This window comes from Thunnus thynnus, chromosome 2 (genome assembly GCF_963924715.1).
Source record: "Thunnus thynnus chromosome 2, fThuThy2.1, whole genome shotgun sequence".
NCBI classification, from domain to species: domain Eukaryota; kingdom Metazoa; phylum Chordata; class Actinopteri; order Scombriformes; family Scombridae; genus Thunnus; species Thunnus thynnus.
This window is the reverse complement of record NC_089518.1, coordinates 36,141,228-36,155,848: the sequence shown is the minus strand read 5'-3', so window position 1 is coordinate 36,155,848 and position 14,621 is coordinate 36,141,228. Positions and strand designations below refer to the sequence as shown.

The window sequence follows — 14,621 nt, the reverse complement described above, 5'->3', positions numbered from 1 at the left end:
CAAGAAAAAACTCCCCTTTAACTGGAAGAAACCTCAAGCAGAACCAGACTCTAGGTGGACGCCATCTGCCTTGACTGGTTAGGTTGAGAGAGAAAGAAGGACGGAGGAGAGAGACACAGAGAAGCATAATAACAATATTAATAATAATAATAATAATAATTATAGCAATAATAGCCGGAGAAGGTGTCACAGCAGGACAACCACAACTAGAACTCTGGATTTTCCTGAGAGATGAGAAAGCACAAAAACTCTGAGGAAGAAGCCAAGTTATTAACATGCATTAATGGTACATATGTGCGTACAGATGGAGAGGAGGAGGAGAAGAGAGGAGCTCAGTGCATCATGGGAAGTCCCCCGGCAGTCTAGGCCTATAGCAGCATAACTAAGGGGCTGATCCAAGGCAAACTATAAACTTTATCAAAAAGGAAAGTTTTCAGGATACTGGGAGTGCAGGGTTCTAGTGGGGTAATAGAGTACTATGAGCTCAGTTTATACAGAAGTAGTAAAAGTAGAATTACAAAAATTGAAAAAACAGAATGGCTATATTAGATCAATAAAATACAAATGTAAGTAAATATGAAGGGTAATATGGCAGGTTAAGGTCAGTCTATACAGTAGTTTAAGTATATTTGTTATCAGTTAAGATGTATATATATGGAGTCAGGATTAATGTTGGGGAAAAACATCAACTGTCCTTAAAGAAAAGTTTTTCTTAGTAAAGAAACAATGTGATGAACAACAATAAAAAATATATTTTATATTCCTCAGCTTGACCTCCAAAGAAATAGTTTGAGTTTTATTCTCTCTTCTGTGTTTTTGTGCTTTACAGACCATTAGTTGGTGCATTTGAGTATTGACATTTTTCTTTTTTCAGATGAAAGCAGGCCAGAGCTCTACCTAATAGATGTTTATTTTTTGCAACAGTACAAAAGCTTAAAATGTGCAAGCTGGTCGGATGGAAACACAGTTAATACCTGGACAGCACTTAATGAAAACCTCCTTCATTAATACTGTGTTTAGACCCTCTCTTCCTCTTCTTCTCTCTCTTCTACCTCGTATTCTTTCTTCTCAATTCCCCCTCTTCCCTCTCCTCATTATCTCTCTCTGTCTCCGACTTCTACCTCCTTCTACTCTTTGGTGCGTTTCCATCCACCTGTTTCTATTTCTAAAACACCTGAGTGGAAATGCAGAAACGCTTGGCTTGGGTGGAAAAGCATGGCGTATTGATAAAAACAAAATGCAAACAGTGCAGCGGAAACAGATTAAATTATTCAGATTAAATCACGACGTACATGAAATATGTGATTTAGACGTCCGCTTAAGTTTCTGCTCCAATAAAGAGACGAAAAGTAGCAGCAGACAAAAAGATTGTCTATTTGTCTATTTCATCTTCACTGCCCATCTTCTTCCTCTCCTCCTCTGTCCTTCTTTCCCTTCTCAACTCTCCTCTTTGCCTCCTCTTCTTCTTCTACTCTTCCTACAGTACATCCTTTCTTCCCTTCATGCCTTCCTCCTTCGCTCCTGTGTCCTTCTCATTAACTTATTTTTTTACCTGATTTTCTCCCATCCCCTTCCCTCTGTCCCTCTCCTTCCATTTGTCCCCCCCCCCCCTCCTCCTCCTCCCAGCCTGCCACCCTTCCTGCCAGACTTGCTCCGGTCCCTCCCAGGCCGACTGCACCTCCTGTCCTCCGCTGGCCTCCCTCCATAACGGCTACTGCAGGACCAGCTGCCAAGAGGGGCTTTTCCTCAACGCCATCACTGGAGAGTGCCTCAGTAAGTCTGCCTGTGTGTGTGTTTTGGTGTGTAAATAGTGTCACGCACATGTGTGTGTATAAACCATTTGTGCAAAGCTTTCATAAAACAGGCTGCCATGAGTGCATGTTATTTTTATCCTGAGTGTCCTCCAGTGGGAATAGAACCACCACCTCTGGCACGGTTAGTGCCTTGCTCTGCTGCACAATCACATGCGCACAGACGTAACATAGTCTTGTGTGTTTGTGTGTGTGTCTGTAGCACCAATCACCTGCATTATTCATGAGAAACGGCAGCCATCTGTGTTAAATAGATAGATTGATAAAAAGCAAAACAAAACAAAAAAAAGCTTTGCATTCTGTTTCTTTTGAATCGTTGAGTCTAAAATGTTTGCAGAAGCTGCGAGCTGAAGTAAAAGTCGGTTTCTTTCTGTGTGTTTGCTGAAATATTTCTGTATTTTTGCATCATTCTCCATTAGGACATGAAGAAGGTTTTGTTCTCTCTGGAGCAAAAAACAAGGAGAAGTTTAGTAACTACAGTACAAATTTTGCCACATTTTATGTCCAGTCAGTGTTGATGGTGAATGTGGTCGATTAAAGCAATATATTCCTCAGTGTGTGCTATATTGAACGAGAAAGCTGAGTTTTCCTGCTCGCTGAGCCGTGCTGCGTCATCAACGTCATTATTAGACGCCATGAGACCGTCTGGGCTGGGTGGATGGCTACGTAGTCAGATGACAAAAATTGTTTTTTTTTGCTGCAGGAGACCATCGTTCACTTCCAACCGCGAGAGTCAACTGCAATATGGGGACAGGTTTTTGTCATTGTGTTAACTGTTGCCATGACGACATTTCAAACGATCATTTTAACCCAAACCATGATCTTTCCCTAAACCTAACCAGACCACAGCAGCTGCTCTGAGCCTGTAGTCTTGCTGCAGATGGCTCTACGACGGATTTAGTCGCTATGCGGACGCCAAAGAACACCTTGTGCATCTGCATGAGACACCAGAGGGACGTGACAAAGCATCTGGTTTTTGACAACCTGGCTTCATATTTAGCAGACAGATGGAAGGAGTATCAATCTTCTCATCTAACTCTCGACAAGAAAAGCAAATAAACGTATTTCCCTAAATTAAATGAATAAAACTGCTCATCTTTGTCTCCCAAGAAGGAAATAAGAATAATCTCGTCACTGAGCCTAAAATTCTGTTGCATGTACGGCTGACAGCCAGATGGAGCTAAACTTGATAAAGCACTTAGCGAGTTAAATCAGTTGACCCAGATTCGGGGTAAATTGCCTCCGGCTGGTTTCCTCACCGGTAGCAGCGGCCTCTGAGGCTCATGTGTATCACAGTAAACATCATTTCTCAGAAACGCAGAACCTGACGGTCACAACATAAACCTATAGCTCTGTTATCTACTTATCTGCTCCTTACTTACCTACCGCTCAAAAGAAAGTTTCTTGCTATAAAAGTACCTCCACCTATTTTTGCAATTTAAAAAAAAAAACAACTTTTAATGAGTTTCTCGCTGCTCGCAGTTACGCTTTTCAGAGAATCGCTACATGAAACATCCAGCGGGATGAAGACGAGCTTTCTTTAGATCTTTGTTAATAAACACCGACCTGAGATACTTCACACCTCCGCATCCCTCTTCTCTTCATCATTGTGCACCAAAAAAAAAAAAAGCTTATTTGTCTTTGGCAAGCAAAAAAAAAAAGATTACCATATCCGGAAGAGAAATAGAAAAGATGTGAGTGTTTTGTGTGTAAAGGTTGCTCCTGCTGTTGTCCTCTCTCCTCCTTCTCGCTGGGTAATGAAATGAGTTTTTACCTATCTGGACCACTGGCTGTAGATTAAAAACAGGCGTGTTTACCAGCGAGCCAGCATGGAGAAGATAGGAGAGGAGTAAACACAATCCGAGGGACACGTTGACTTTTAATTACAGTTATTTGATGACACGTAAACCGCTACCAGATTTTAGCTTTTAGACACACATGTGTACGTACTGTAGGTGTGCACACACACTGCTGACTCACACACACACACACACACACATACGCAAGCAGATAAGCGTGGTTAAACACAGATATTTGTTTGCACACACACACACACACACACACAAACACATGCACACACAGCCTAATCTCAAATGGGTCAAGCTCAGCCAAAATGTAGTTAATAAAAGATGCCTTGTGGCTCTTCTGGGCCACAGAAATACTGGGGTCATCATTTCTGCATGGCCAGGACTCTCTCTCTCTCTCTCTCACACACACACACACACACACACACACACACACACACACACACACACACACACACACACACACACCTCTCCCTCTCCAATTCAAATTCTCACAAACTGACTCACACACACACATATTTTATTCTTCCTTTATTCTTTTATTCTGACTTTATGCTTCCCCTCTTTTTTATCTCACACACACACACACATTATTCATGCACACACTCATACTTATACACACACACACACATATATATACACAACCTCGGATCACCTCTCGTCAACCCAGCGGTACCGTTACTGTTACGTAACCTCTTTCTGTCTCTATCATCAGTTCGTATGAGAGCAACCGTCGGAGGCAGATGTCTCAGTATTCGCCGTCACCTGTCATTTTCTCCTCCGCTCGTCTTTCTCTCACTCTCTCTGTCACTTCCTGTCTCCGTCCAGGAACTCTCTTTAGATTTGACAGCAGCGGCAGCGGCGGTCTTGTCACGTCCTCGTCACGGCCGGCTACTCCAGGCCAAGTGATTTGCCAAATTGCACAAGCGCTCATTCTCAAAAAATACTCTTATCTGAGACTCTGTTCATTTAGCAGAGAAGCTAACATTTATTGGAGACTGAAACCTACAGCGTATCATATACACATAACAAGAGACGGTAATTAAAAGATGCAAAGAAGTAAAAGATGTCACATTTATTGTTTTGGCAGTGTTCCTTCTAGTATGAAACCTTTTAAATTTGGCTCTGTGAGCTTTCTCTCCGCCTTCATGTGTCATTATCCAACACTTTGACTGAGTCAACGCTGACTCAGCCGAAAGTTTTAACAGCAGTCTCAGTTGAATGATGTGAAATATACACAACGGTGACGCGGCAGAGCTCAGTGTCGGCATGAAAACAGCCTATTATAGTCCTATTTCTGATTGTTGTCCAGCTATAAGACAGTCGAACTGAACACGTTTACACTGACAGAGGAAGAACGGATGTTTAGAGGCTCCGGACGATTAGAGTTTCAGCCAGAAAACGTGCTGTAAGACTGTATCTGCAGGGTGGAAGCTCACCGTCGGCCTCGTACAGCCGGATCATTCTACATCTTTAGTGCTCCCTCGTCGGTCCTTTCTTGGCAAACCAACAAGCAAAACAGTTAAATTGATCTCATTTAGCAGATGTGTGTGTGTGTGGATTTTAGTTTCCCTTTTATCACCAAAGTTGAGTTTTATTTTTGGAGTTTATAACAGCACACAATCCTGAGAGGTGTCTTAAATCCAGTTTGAACAGCTGTGTTTGTTAAAAAGTTAGTTTTTGAGACTATACTGTACTTTAATACTTTTTTTTTACTTTTATTTGATGACTACTGTATATTTTCAACATGTAAAAGGTTTACAGATTTCTGTGCAAAAGCTTTTAAGCAGCAACCTTACATTGCTGCGTCATATGGAGGTTTACAGGTGTCCAGTACAGTAATGGCGTCTCGTTACCTCCGTCTACATAGATCCGTCTGTCTACAGGGTCTAAGAGAGGTGACGTTTGTCTGATAATCTGTTTATCCAACACTTTGATAAAGAGTAAGATATTTTAGCAATTACTGGCTAATTGTTACAAAAGTTTCTGTGGATATTCATGATCTTCCAAACATTCAAAAGAACCATCAAAATGAAAAAATCACAATGTAGTTACAATTACTGAGCATCTTCAAGCTCCCCAGAGATTTAGATATTTGATTTTGGACCAACATTACACACAAGATATTTTCTTAACAGACAGATTATTGTTTGTTCCTGCTCCCCAGAGGATGAACCCTTTTGATTTTGGCAACCACATGACCTTTACCTTGAATGCCATTTACAGAAAAATCTAACCACATCACCAGTGAAGCTTTAAGAATAAATAAATAACCAGGATACTTGTTGTTCCCTCCACAAACTGCAGCTAATAGGAGCTGCTAGCTGCTCTTAAAACTTTTAATATTGTTTTGTTCGCCTGTGACACAGAAGATATGTCTCCTTCATATATTATGAACATTAAAACATAGGAAATGCACATGGAATCTGACATTTTCAGGCCTTTGACCTTCTTCTAAGAACATATAGAAATTTCCAGTCCTGAAAGGTGCTTGTGGTGAGAGATGGAAGTTTCCCATTGGATATCTTGTTAGATCCTGTTGCTGATGGTGATTTGGCTGTACTCAGAAGTTCGGCTTATATCTGATCTTTATTCACCTACTGTACCTTTATACAGGTTGTTTCAGGACATGACTCACCGTGAAGTAGATGAAAACAGACAATAAATAACTTTGGTGTAAACAAAACCCATGTGGGGGAAAAATTAGAAAAGCAAAAAAAATTTGACAGACTCTTTGCTTTTCACACTAACTCGATGTTCACATTAGAAACACAAGCTGTGAATCTCACGAGGGAGAAAAATGAACTCACAGCACCGACCTGCTGCCTCTCACTCTCTCACCCTCCTTCTTCCTCTGTGGTTTTTTTTTTATTTTTTCTGTCTTCCTTTGCTGACGTAAAGAAAATCGACCCCCCTGAACTGCCGATGAGGAAAACGTTGATACATTTCAACTACATATAAAGCTTAAAATAAAACCTGCACATTGGATAAATACATGAGTACATCACCATAGAAACAACACAAACTAACACTGAAATAAAGACATGGGATTGTGTTGTTTTTTTTACATTTCTGCCTGATCAATAGAGAATAAAAACCCTCCATAGAGACACAGTTAAGAAACTGCCTACAACAACAGCTGCAGTCGATGCGTCTTTTCATGCATCTATAACATTTATTGACGCAACATAAACTTACTCAACCAGACAAAAACTAGTCAACCAACTAGAAAAACTGACTTTTTCTTGTTTGGTTTGTAACATCTCACATGTTTCATCAGTTATATCATCCTATAAAGAGAAGCTGAAGTACTACTCTTAATTTACAAGCTCTGTATAAATCTGTATAATTTATTTTTAGTAACACGCTTCGCTGCGACCCTGAGTCGAGGGCGCGTTAAAGGAAAACAGCTTTTAAACTCATGAAAGCCTTTCTTAATATTTATAGTTGTTAACCTCGTAGCAGGTCCGATGCATTTATCTTTCATCTACTCGGCAGACACTTCTTTCATCAACATTATGTAATAGAGGAAATATAGTATATAAAAAATGTGTTGTGGAGTTTCCATTCCAATCTTTGCTGGCTGTAAGGAAAAACAGAAAGAGTTTATTTTTTTTTACAAATAGTTCCTCTTGAGGCGTGAAACAGAGGTGAAGCAGTTTTTCATCACACGTCCCTCGGACAGCGCGGCCTCTGGGAGTTAAGTGGCTAGATGTGCGAAAGATAAAAGTACAAAATGACTTTGTACCGAAGGATTTTCCATCGCTGCATCTTTGAAAAGGGTTACATCATTTATTGACCAGTTTTTCTTTGCAGAGAAAGATTCAGGGCTAATTATACAGCTCGATGGAACGTGATGCGCTGCACTTTGTCCCCTTAAAACTATAATTATTGTGCTTGATGCTGACTAGCTTTTTTAAATTTTGATAAATATCAGCTACTGATGTTAAAAACCATCCACACAGATCAGGTAATTACGTGCTTTTGTCTCCTCTCTTTGTACTCAGGCATTTGTTTGACGTACATGATGGAAAAGTTGTATCTAACCAAAGAAAAACTGTTTCTAGACCAGCTCATATCCTAATTCTGACATCTAAAACAAGAGCAGAACTTGAGCCAACAGAGTGAACGCTGAGAGGAAAGTAGGACTTCTTTAATAACCGCATCTGTAAATCCAGCCTTTGTTCAGGGTTGACGTGTCTAGACAGGATGAAGTTGGCGTTGGAGGACCACACAGCTTCTCGCTCCGTCTTTTCTTACGCCTGATGAGATGATGTCCCGCTTTTATTTCCTCTTGTTTCCTGGACTACAGCTGCGGCTCTCCATCCCATGAGAGAAACCGCTCAGAGTTTTATTCTCTTTTATAAAGTATAAAGGCATCCGGAAGGAACTAATTGAGAGACATAAGAGTTTTGATTTTCCTCTGTGACTCTTGAGAAATAAACTTCTCTTCTATACTGTATATTGGGATGCAAGAGAACTGCGTCGTATAGGATAATATCTGGTATAAATCCAGCCCACAGGAGAATACAATCATTCAGTCTGCATGTCATGCATTTATAACTCCTGCATACCCTTTTATGTGCTTCAAAAATGGTAACTACGCCATAAAGAGGGACTCAGAGGACACGAATCAATACCATTTTAGTTTTATATTCAGTTTTAGTCCTCGCAGTCGATAATCCCCGACGCCTAAGTTATCTCGTCTCCGCCGTGGAGCCATTTGTTTAGCGCCTGGAGCCGGACCGCCTGCAGAGTGTTGGCAGGAAGAATGCTGATACATGTTTTGTTGTAAAGCGATGATGATATGAAAGAACGTGAGATGATAGAGAGGAAGTTCTCTTCTTTCGCTCTGTTGATATTGGACGTGCTTCAGAAGGAGAGAGTGCAGACTCACCTGTGCAGATGTCACGTCTCAGGAGATTTGATTGTTTGATTGTGTGTTTCTTACGAGCATTTTGTCAGAGGAGGCAGAGATAATCTCACCGTCTGAGTTAGATTTCAGCTCTTCAGGAAGACGAGAACAAACAGAAGAAGCTGTCAGACACAGGAAGAGAGATCAGAGACGTTTTTTCCCGCTTAATTAGAACGGTTTCCAATATGTCGTTAAGCCTGTTGACTAAAAGAAGTCACTAAATTTCATATACAAAAAGAAATGCCTATTATGTGATATTATATTTATGAAATTGTGGATTGCGTGGACTCACTAAGCTGCTTTTCTAAGCAAAACCATGACGAAGCACCAAAAACAATCAACTGTTTACCTCTTATTAACCCCAAAATTGAGCCAAATATGTATCAAAGCAAATTTGTATTACTGTACTACACGACACACAGTCCAACACTTCCCATTAAATATATTTTAAAAGTTGTGCTTTTCCATTAAATTGAGTGAATCTGATGAATACATTTATTCATCCAGATACAATTGTTACATTTATACACTTGTTAAAAGAAGATATGTTAAGCTTGAAACTCAGGCTACGGGGCAACATGTAGGGATGAATTATTGATAATCAGTGTTTTCAATCTATCTGTCGACTTTTGTGTTAAACCTTCAGATCCTCGCTTTCTAAGTCCAGACTTGAGACTAAAGGTAAACAGGATTTGCCCTCAAGGCTCCCAGAATAATACCGACACCAGCAGAGTCGTCTCTTCTTAACTTCTAAACCTGCAGAATATTGTTACAGAAAAAAAAATAGGCTGCAAGGAAAAGTATTAGACTAAAGAAAGTACAGCTTATGAATAAAGGTATGTTCAACCAGGCCATGGAAACAGTGAGTTAAATATAACATGCCTGTGAAACCATTTGATAGTTTTTTTTTCAGTTTTCTGATTAAATCCAGATCTTGTCGTCACGTCACGTTTGATATTCGTCTGCTTTCACCTTGTAATCCCTCCAAACTTTTTTGTCATTTGCATTAATCCCACTCAAAGACAAGAGAAGAGCTTTCCTGGTCTCGACAGGCCCTTTTCCCCCGCTAATACCCCCAAACCACGTGACCTCCTCCTTTATCTGTTCTCCTCACCTGGCAGACACACAACTCTTCACCTGCAAGGCCCCCCTGTTATTGTGCTTTCAACCTTTAGATAGTTATCTCTGCACACAGACAGATGGATAAGGTGCCCACCACTGTGCCAGCCAGACAAAACCCTGAGAGCATCAGATAAAACACCACCGAGGTGTTCCTCATTGTTCGGCTAATCTCGACTCCTCGCGGGCAACACCGCTGCGTTTACTTTTGAGAGTATATATGGGTCTGAGGGTAGGCGGGAGGTGAGCCAAGTCAGGTCGATGTTATTTATATATGTTTTATATAGGCCAAACTATAAGCTGCCGCAGATAATAGCAAAAAGGAAAGTTTCTAAGTCTGCTCTAGAGAGGATGTCTGCACCCAAAAGATGGTTCCACAGGAGAGGAGTTGGTGCTCTAGCGGGGTCAAAGGGTACTATGATGGTGCCTGATCATTAAGGGCTTTATAGGTGAGGAGAAGGAGTTTAAATTCTGTTCTGGATTTTGCAGGGAACCAGTGCAGAGAAGCTAAAATGGGGAAATTTGATCTCTATATCTGTGAGGGACAGCATTCACAGGTACTTATCTAAAAGAAAAATGGTGATCCAAGTGTGAGAGTTGAAAGAGGAGGACAGGGACGGACAGAAAGAGAGAGAAGATACCTGAAAAGAATCGTGTGTTGTCTTTCTCTGCAGTGTTTAGCAAGAATTTCCTCCCCCGAATGTCTTGATGAGACATCCTCACCTCATCCTTAAAGTTACAAACTGTTCTTTCATGTCTAAGTCTTCACTTCTTGCTTTTTTTTTTCTTGCTTTTTTTTTAACTTTTCAACAAGGTTTCCACTCCCCACAAAATATCAATCCAAAAGCCTTTTCTAAATAAGTAGATAGCCTTGGAAATCCAGGTTTGGTGTTCAAATATTACACTCCGAAAGCATTATGATTCATCAGCTCCCTGGATCAACTTGTCTCCTTGGATCAGAACATTTACATCTTAAGAAAAAGAACTTGTGATGACTTTATTTTGCTAAAGACATGTTGTTATTTTAATTCACGAAGAACCAAAAGACGACTCCATCTCAGGTATTAACTAGTGATTGATGACATCAGAGGACATTGAATATTTTAATATGACTGAAAATCCAGTAAAAGTCCTATAAAGGGCTTTAAATGTTATGCTCAAAGTAATATGATAACCAAGTATTGTTTTAAAAGCAAAAAAAAGGTTAATTTAAGCTGCTATTATTGTTATTTTAATGACAAATATCATGAAGATTATTAGTATGTGATGTTTAGGATGATTTCTTCCTTCTGATACCCAAACAATGTTTCCTAAGCACTTTTCATTTTGATGGCAGACTAAAATGGGGAAGCAGTGACTTTGATAATATTTATACGTATTATGATATATGTAATATAATCTTTTCCTCTCGTGTGTGTCCTTCCTTCAGAGTGCAGTTCAGACTGTCAGCGCTGCACGGCGGACCTCCAGACGGGCGTCGGCAGTATTTGCCTGTGGTGTAAAACGCCGAGGACGTGGCTGCTGGGCGATCACTGCGTCTCTCACTGTCCGCGGGGCCGCTACGGCTGGCACGGAGCCTGCATCAGTAAGGACTTTTACTCTCTGACTTAAACAGAGTATATATATATATATATATATGAAGATCAGAGGTCAGGCTGGAACTGCCCAAGAGTATAAAGCTCGCAAGAAAAATCTTTGTGCCAAATGATTTCAAAGATCGTTAAACTTGAGACCTCTTATCCTCTGCTGAAAAAGCCAATTTGTCAAGACACATTCAGTTTTATAAATAAGTCTTAACTTTGTCAGAGCGATATACTTGCATTCTTTGCTTGATATGAACACTGGTTAATATCAAACAAATCAAATGCAATAATATGTGAATTTCCATAATATCAAACTAAATAAATCATTCTGAAACATAATAAAGGTTATCATTGGTTAGACAAGTCGAGATATGTATTTTTACACATTTTAGCAGACATTTTATAACTATTTCAGACACTTATTGTGAATAGAAAGCGGAGATTTAATTTTGTGAACGTAGAGAAGGGAGTGATTGGAGGATAGTCATCCTCCTTCTCATTATCATCCTCATCTTCCTCATTATAATTCTGATCATCATTATAATTCTCATTATAATACAATTCTCACTCCCCCCCCCCCCCTTTTAATCTCATAAATGCTATCATCATCAACCCGCTCATCCTCATGATTCTTCTCATCATCATCTTCGTCATCCTCGTCCTCATCATCTTCATCCAAATAAATAAGTCTTAACTTTGTCAGAGCGATATACTTGCATTCTTTTTTATTTTGCAGTAGATTTGACTTCAGTGCATATTGTCACAGGCTATAAAAGTATAGCCGATTTTGTTAGAGAACCCAAATCCCCAAACTTCCTCTCAGCTCACTGTTGTTGATGCTTTGAAGCTTAGCTGTAGAGATTCAAAACAATGACCAGGCAGAGATTTGGGGGGGGGATTTGGAGGAGTTAGTGTGTTTTGGAAAACCTGTATTATCCTATAAGCATTTACACAGTTGCTCTGCATTCAAAGTGAAAGTAAGTACAGTTAAAGTCTTCTCCAAAGTGTTTCCATTCATCACAAGTTTATGACGCTTGAGCCCAGAAAAATCACCATCACAGTGTTACTACACTCGGAAATGAATATTAAGCACTCGTAACATTATATGGGACACCACCTCCCTTAATTAATTAACTGATCTATCAATTAATCATTTATGTAATTAATTACATTACATTAATTCATTAATTAGGAGGGGAAAAATTAAATCAAATTAATCAGTCTTGTATCTGAAAGTCATAAATTCTGAATGCAGGGACCTCCATCTCTGTAGGACTGATCTAATACAACGACTTGGCAATAAATCAAGATATGTATTGAACTACTAGGGGATAGAGGTGATACAACTGGAATGAATGAATAAATGAATGAATGAGTAAATAAAATTAACAAGTTATTGCCAAACGCAGAATGAATTTATGTTTTCAAAAACAAGTCAAAAATGCAATGAGGGCAATTAACTCTAAGTAAAGCCAATAAAATGTAATTTGGGAGAGCTCTTGCATCAACTCTCTGACAGAAGCATGGCAGATGGTTTTCCTACTGTTATGTGGTGATGAAGGACTGATGATGAGGCAGACTCCCCGAAGAGTGCAGCATAGAGATGCAGACTCTGTGATCTTTGGTGTGGGTGGGGAGGGGGGGGGGGGGGGGGGGGGGGGGGGGGGCGTAGGATGGGGGAGGGGGTGGAGGGCAACTGCTGCAGATTCAGTGAAACAGCTTTGGTTCACTGCCTCTCTGGAGAGTGGGTGGGGGGGAGTGTCCCAGACTTGGTGCATTCAGTGGCAAGCTGATGATGAGATGGATGCATGTAGTTCTAACTAGTCAAAAGATTAAATACATGATAAAAATAAGAGACTACAAAAATAATAGATTATTCTAATGGCTTGGCTTGTGGTTTAGGCATCTGTGCTGAATCTCTGTGATTTCAACTTTCAGCCCTCAGAGGAAAAATAAGAAAGGACAACATCCAAAATGTAACATGGGACATAATGGCTGGAACGGCCGAGAGAAAAAAAACAACACAACACAGAAGACACCACAGCAACAAAAAACAGAAGCCCAAAAAGCTGAAGACAAGCCAGACAAAGAGTTGTAAACTTTTATAGTCTAGGAGGCGTGTTTTGAAAATAAAAAGGATCTTTGTTGCTCTTTCGAGGGACCAAACTGATACTAATTAATTCCTTTGTGTGGAGACAAAAACTGACCTTCAAATAAAAGGGAGATAATTTAATTCCTATCGAATATCTGAAAATTATACGCTTGCAAATTGAATACCCACTCATTTCTGTTGTCAAAACATCATGAGAACCAGTGAGAACAAACTTAGAAATTGTAATATTGGTTCAATAAAATCAATAAACCTTCATTTTCTATTCTGTAATTAAACCTATTAAGGAAGCATTATCCTATAAAACTAAACCATAGCTAAATAATACACTTACACTGGTTAATATCAAACAAATCCAATGCAATAATATGTGAATTTCCATAATATCAAACTAATTAAATCATTCTGAAACATAATAAAGGTTATCATTGGTTAGACAAGTCGAGTTATGTATTTTTACACATTTTAGCAGATATTTTATAACTATTTCAGACACTTATTGTGAATAGAAAGTGGAGATTTAATTTTGTGAACGTAGAGAAGGGAGTGATTGGAGGATAGTCATCGTCCTTCTCATTATCATCCTCGTCTTCCTCATTGTAATTCTGATCATCATCATAATTCTCATCATTACAATTCTCACGCCCCCCCCTTTTAATCTCATAAATGCTATCATCATCAACCCGCTCATCCTCATGATTCTTCTCATCATCATCATCTTCGTCATTCTCGTCCTCATCATCTTCATCATTGTGGTGGTTGAACAGCTCAGCGGTAGCAGCCGCTTCCACGCTGATCTGCTGTAAATCAGCAAACAAATTTAAATGCAAGAGCGCAAACAGGACGCTTCAAGCTGTAAGAGTAAAACCTCTGGAGTCTCATTTAGCTGAGCCCTAGGACACACACACACACACACACACACACACACACACACACACACACACACACACACTGCAGATATATAAAGAAACAAAGAAAGGAAGATAGAAATAGCACTTTTAGATGCAGATACCCACAGAAAAAGATTTATATCCGCTCCCATGCAGAAAATAAAACAATTGTTCTCATTCACACATGGATATGAACAAACATAGGCACACAATAATGAACATTATTTACATGAACGCATCATGTATACCACATAAAACACATAAGCACATACGCACACACACACAAACACTACAGATATATAAAGAAACAAAGCAAGAAAGATAGAAATAGCAGATTTAGATGCATAAACCCACCGAAAAAGATTTATATCCGTTCCCATACAGAAAA

The 14,621-nt window shown here is 39.6% G+C and overlaps 1 protein-coding gene across 2 annotated transcripts in view; it reads left to right on the top strand.

Moving 5' to 3' along the window:
- Positions 1-14,621, top strand: part of fras1 (Fraser extracellular matrix complex subunit 1) — a 293,698-nt gene that overhangs the window by 168,355 nt on the left and 110,722 nt on the right. For both annotated transcript variants that reach the window (XM_067572464.1, XM_067572456.1), the window contains exons 19-20: positions 1,627-1,773; positions 11,080-11,235. In XM_067572464.1, the coding sequence (XP_067428565.1) occupies positions 1,627-1,773; positions 11,080-11,235 (303 nt within the window). The remainder of the gene's footprint in view (positions 1-1,626; positions 1,774-11,079; positions 11,236-14,621) is intronic.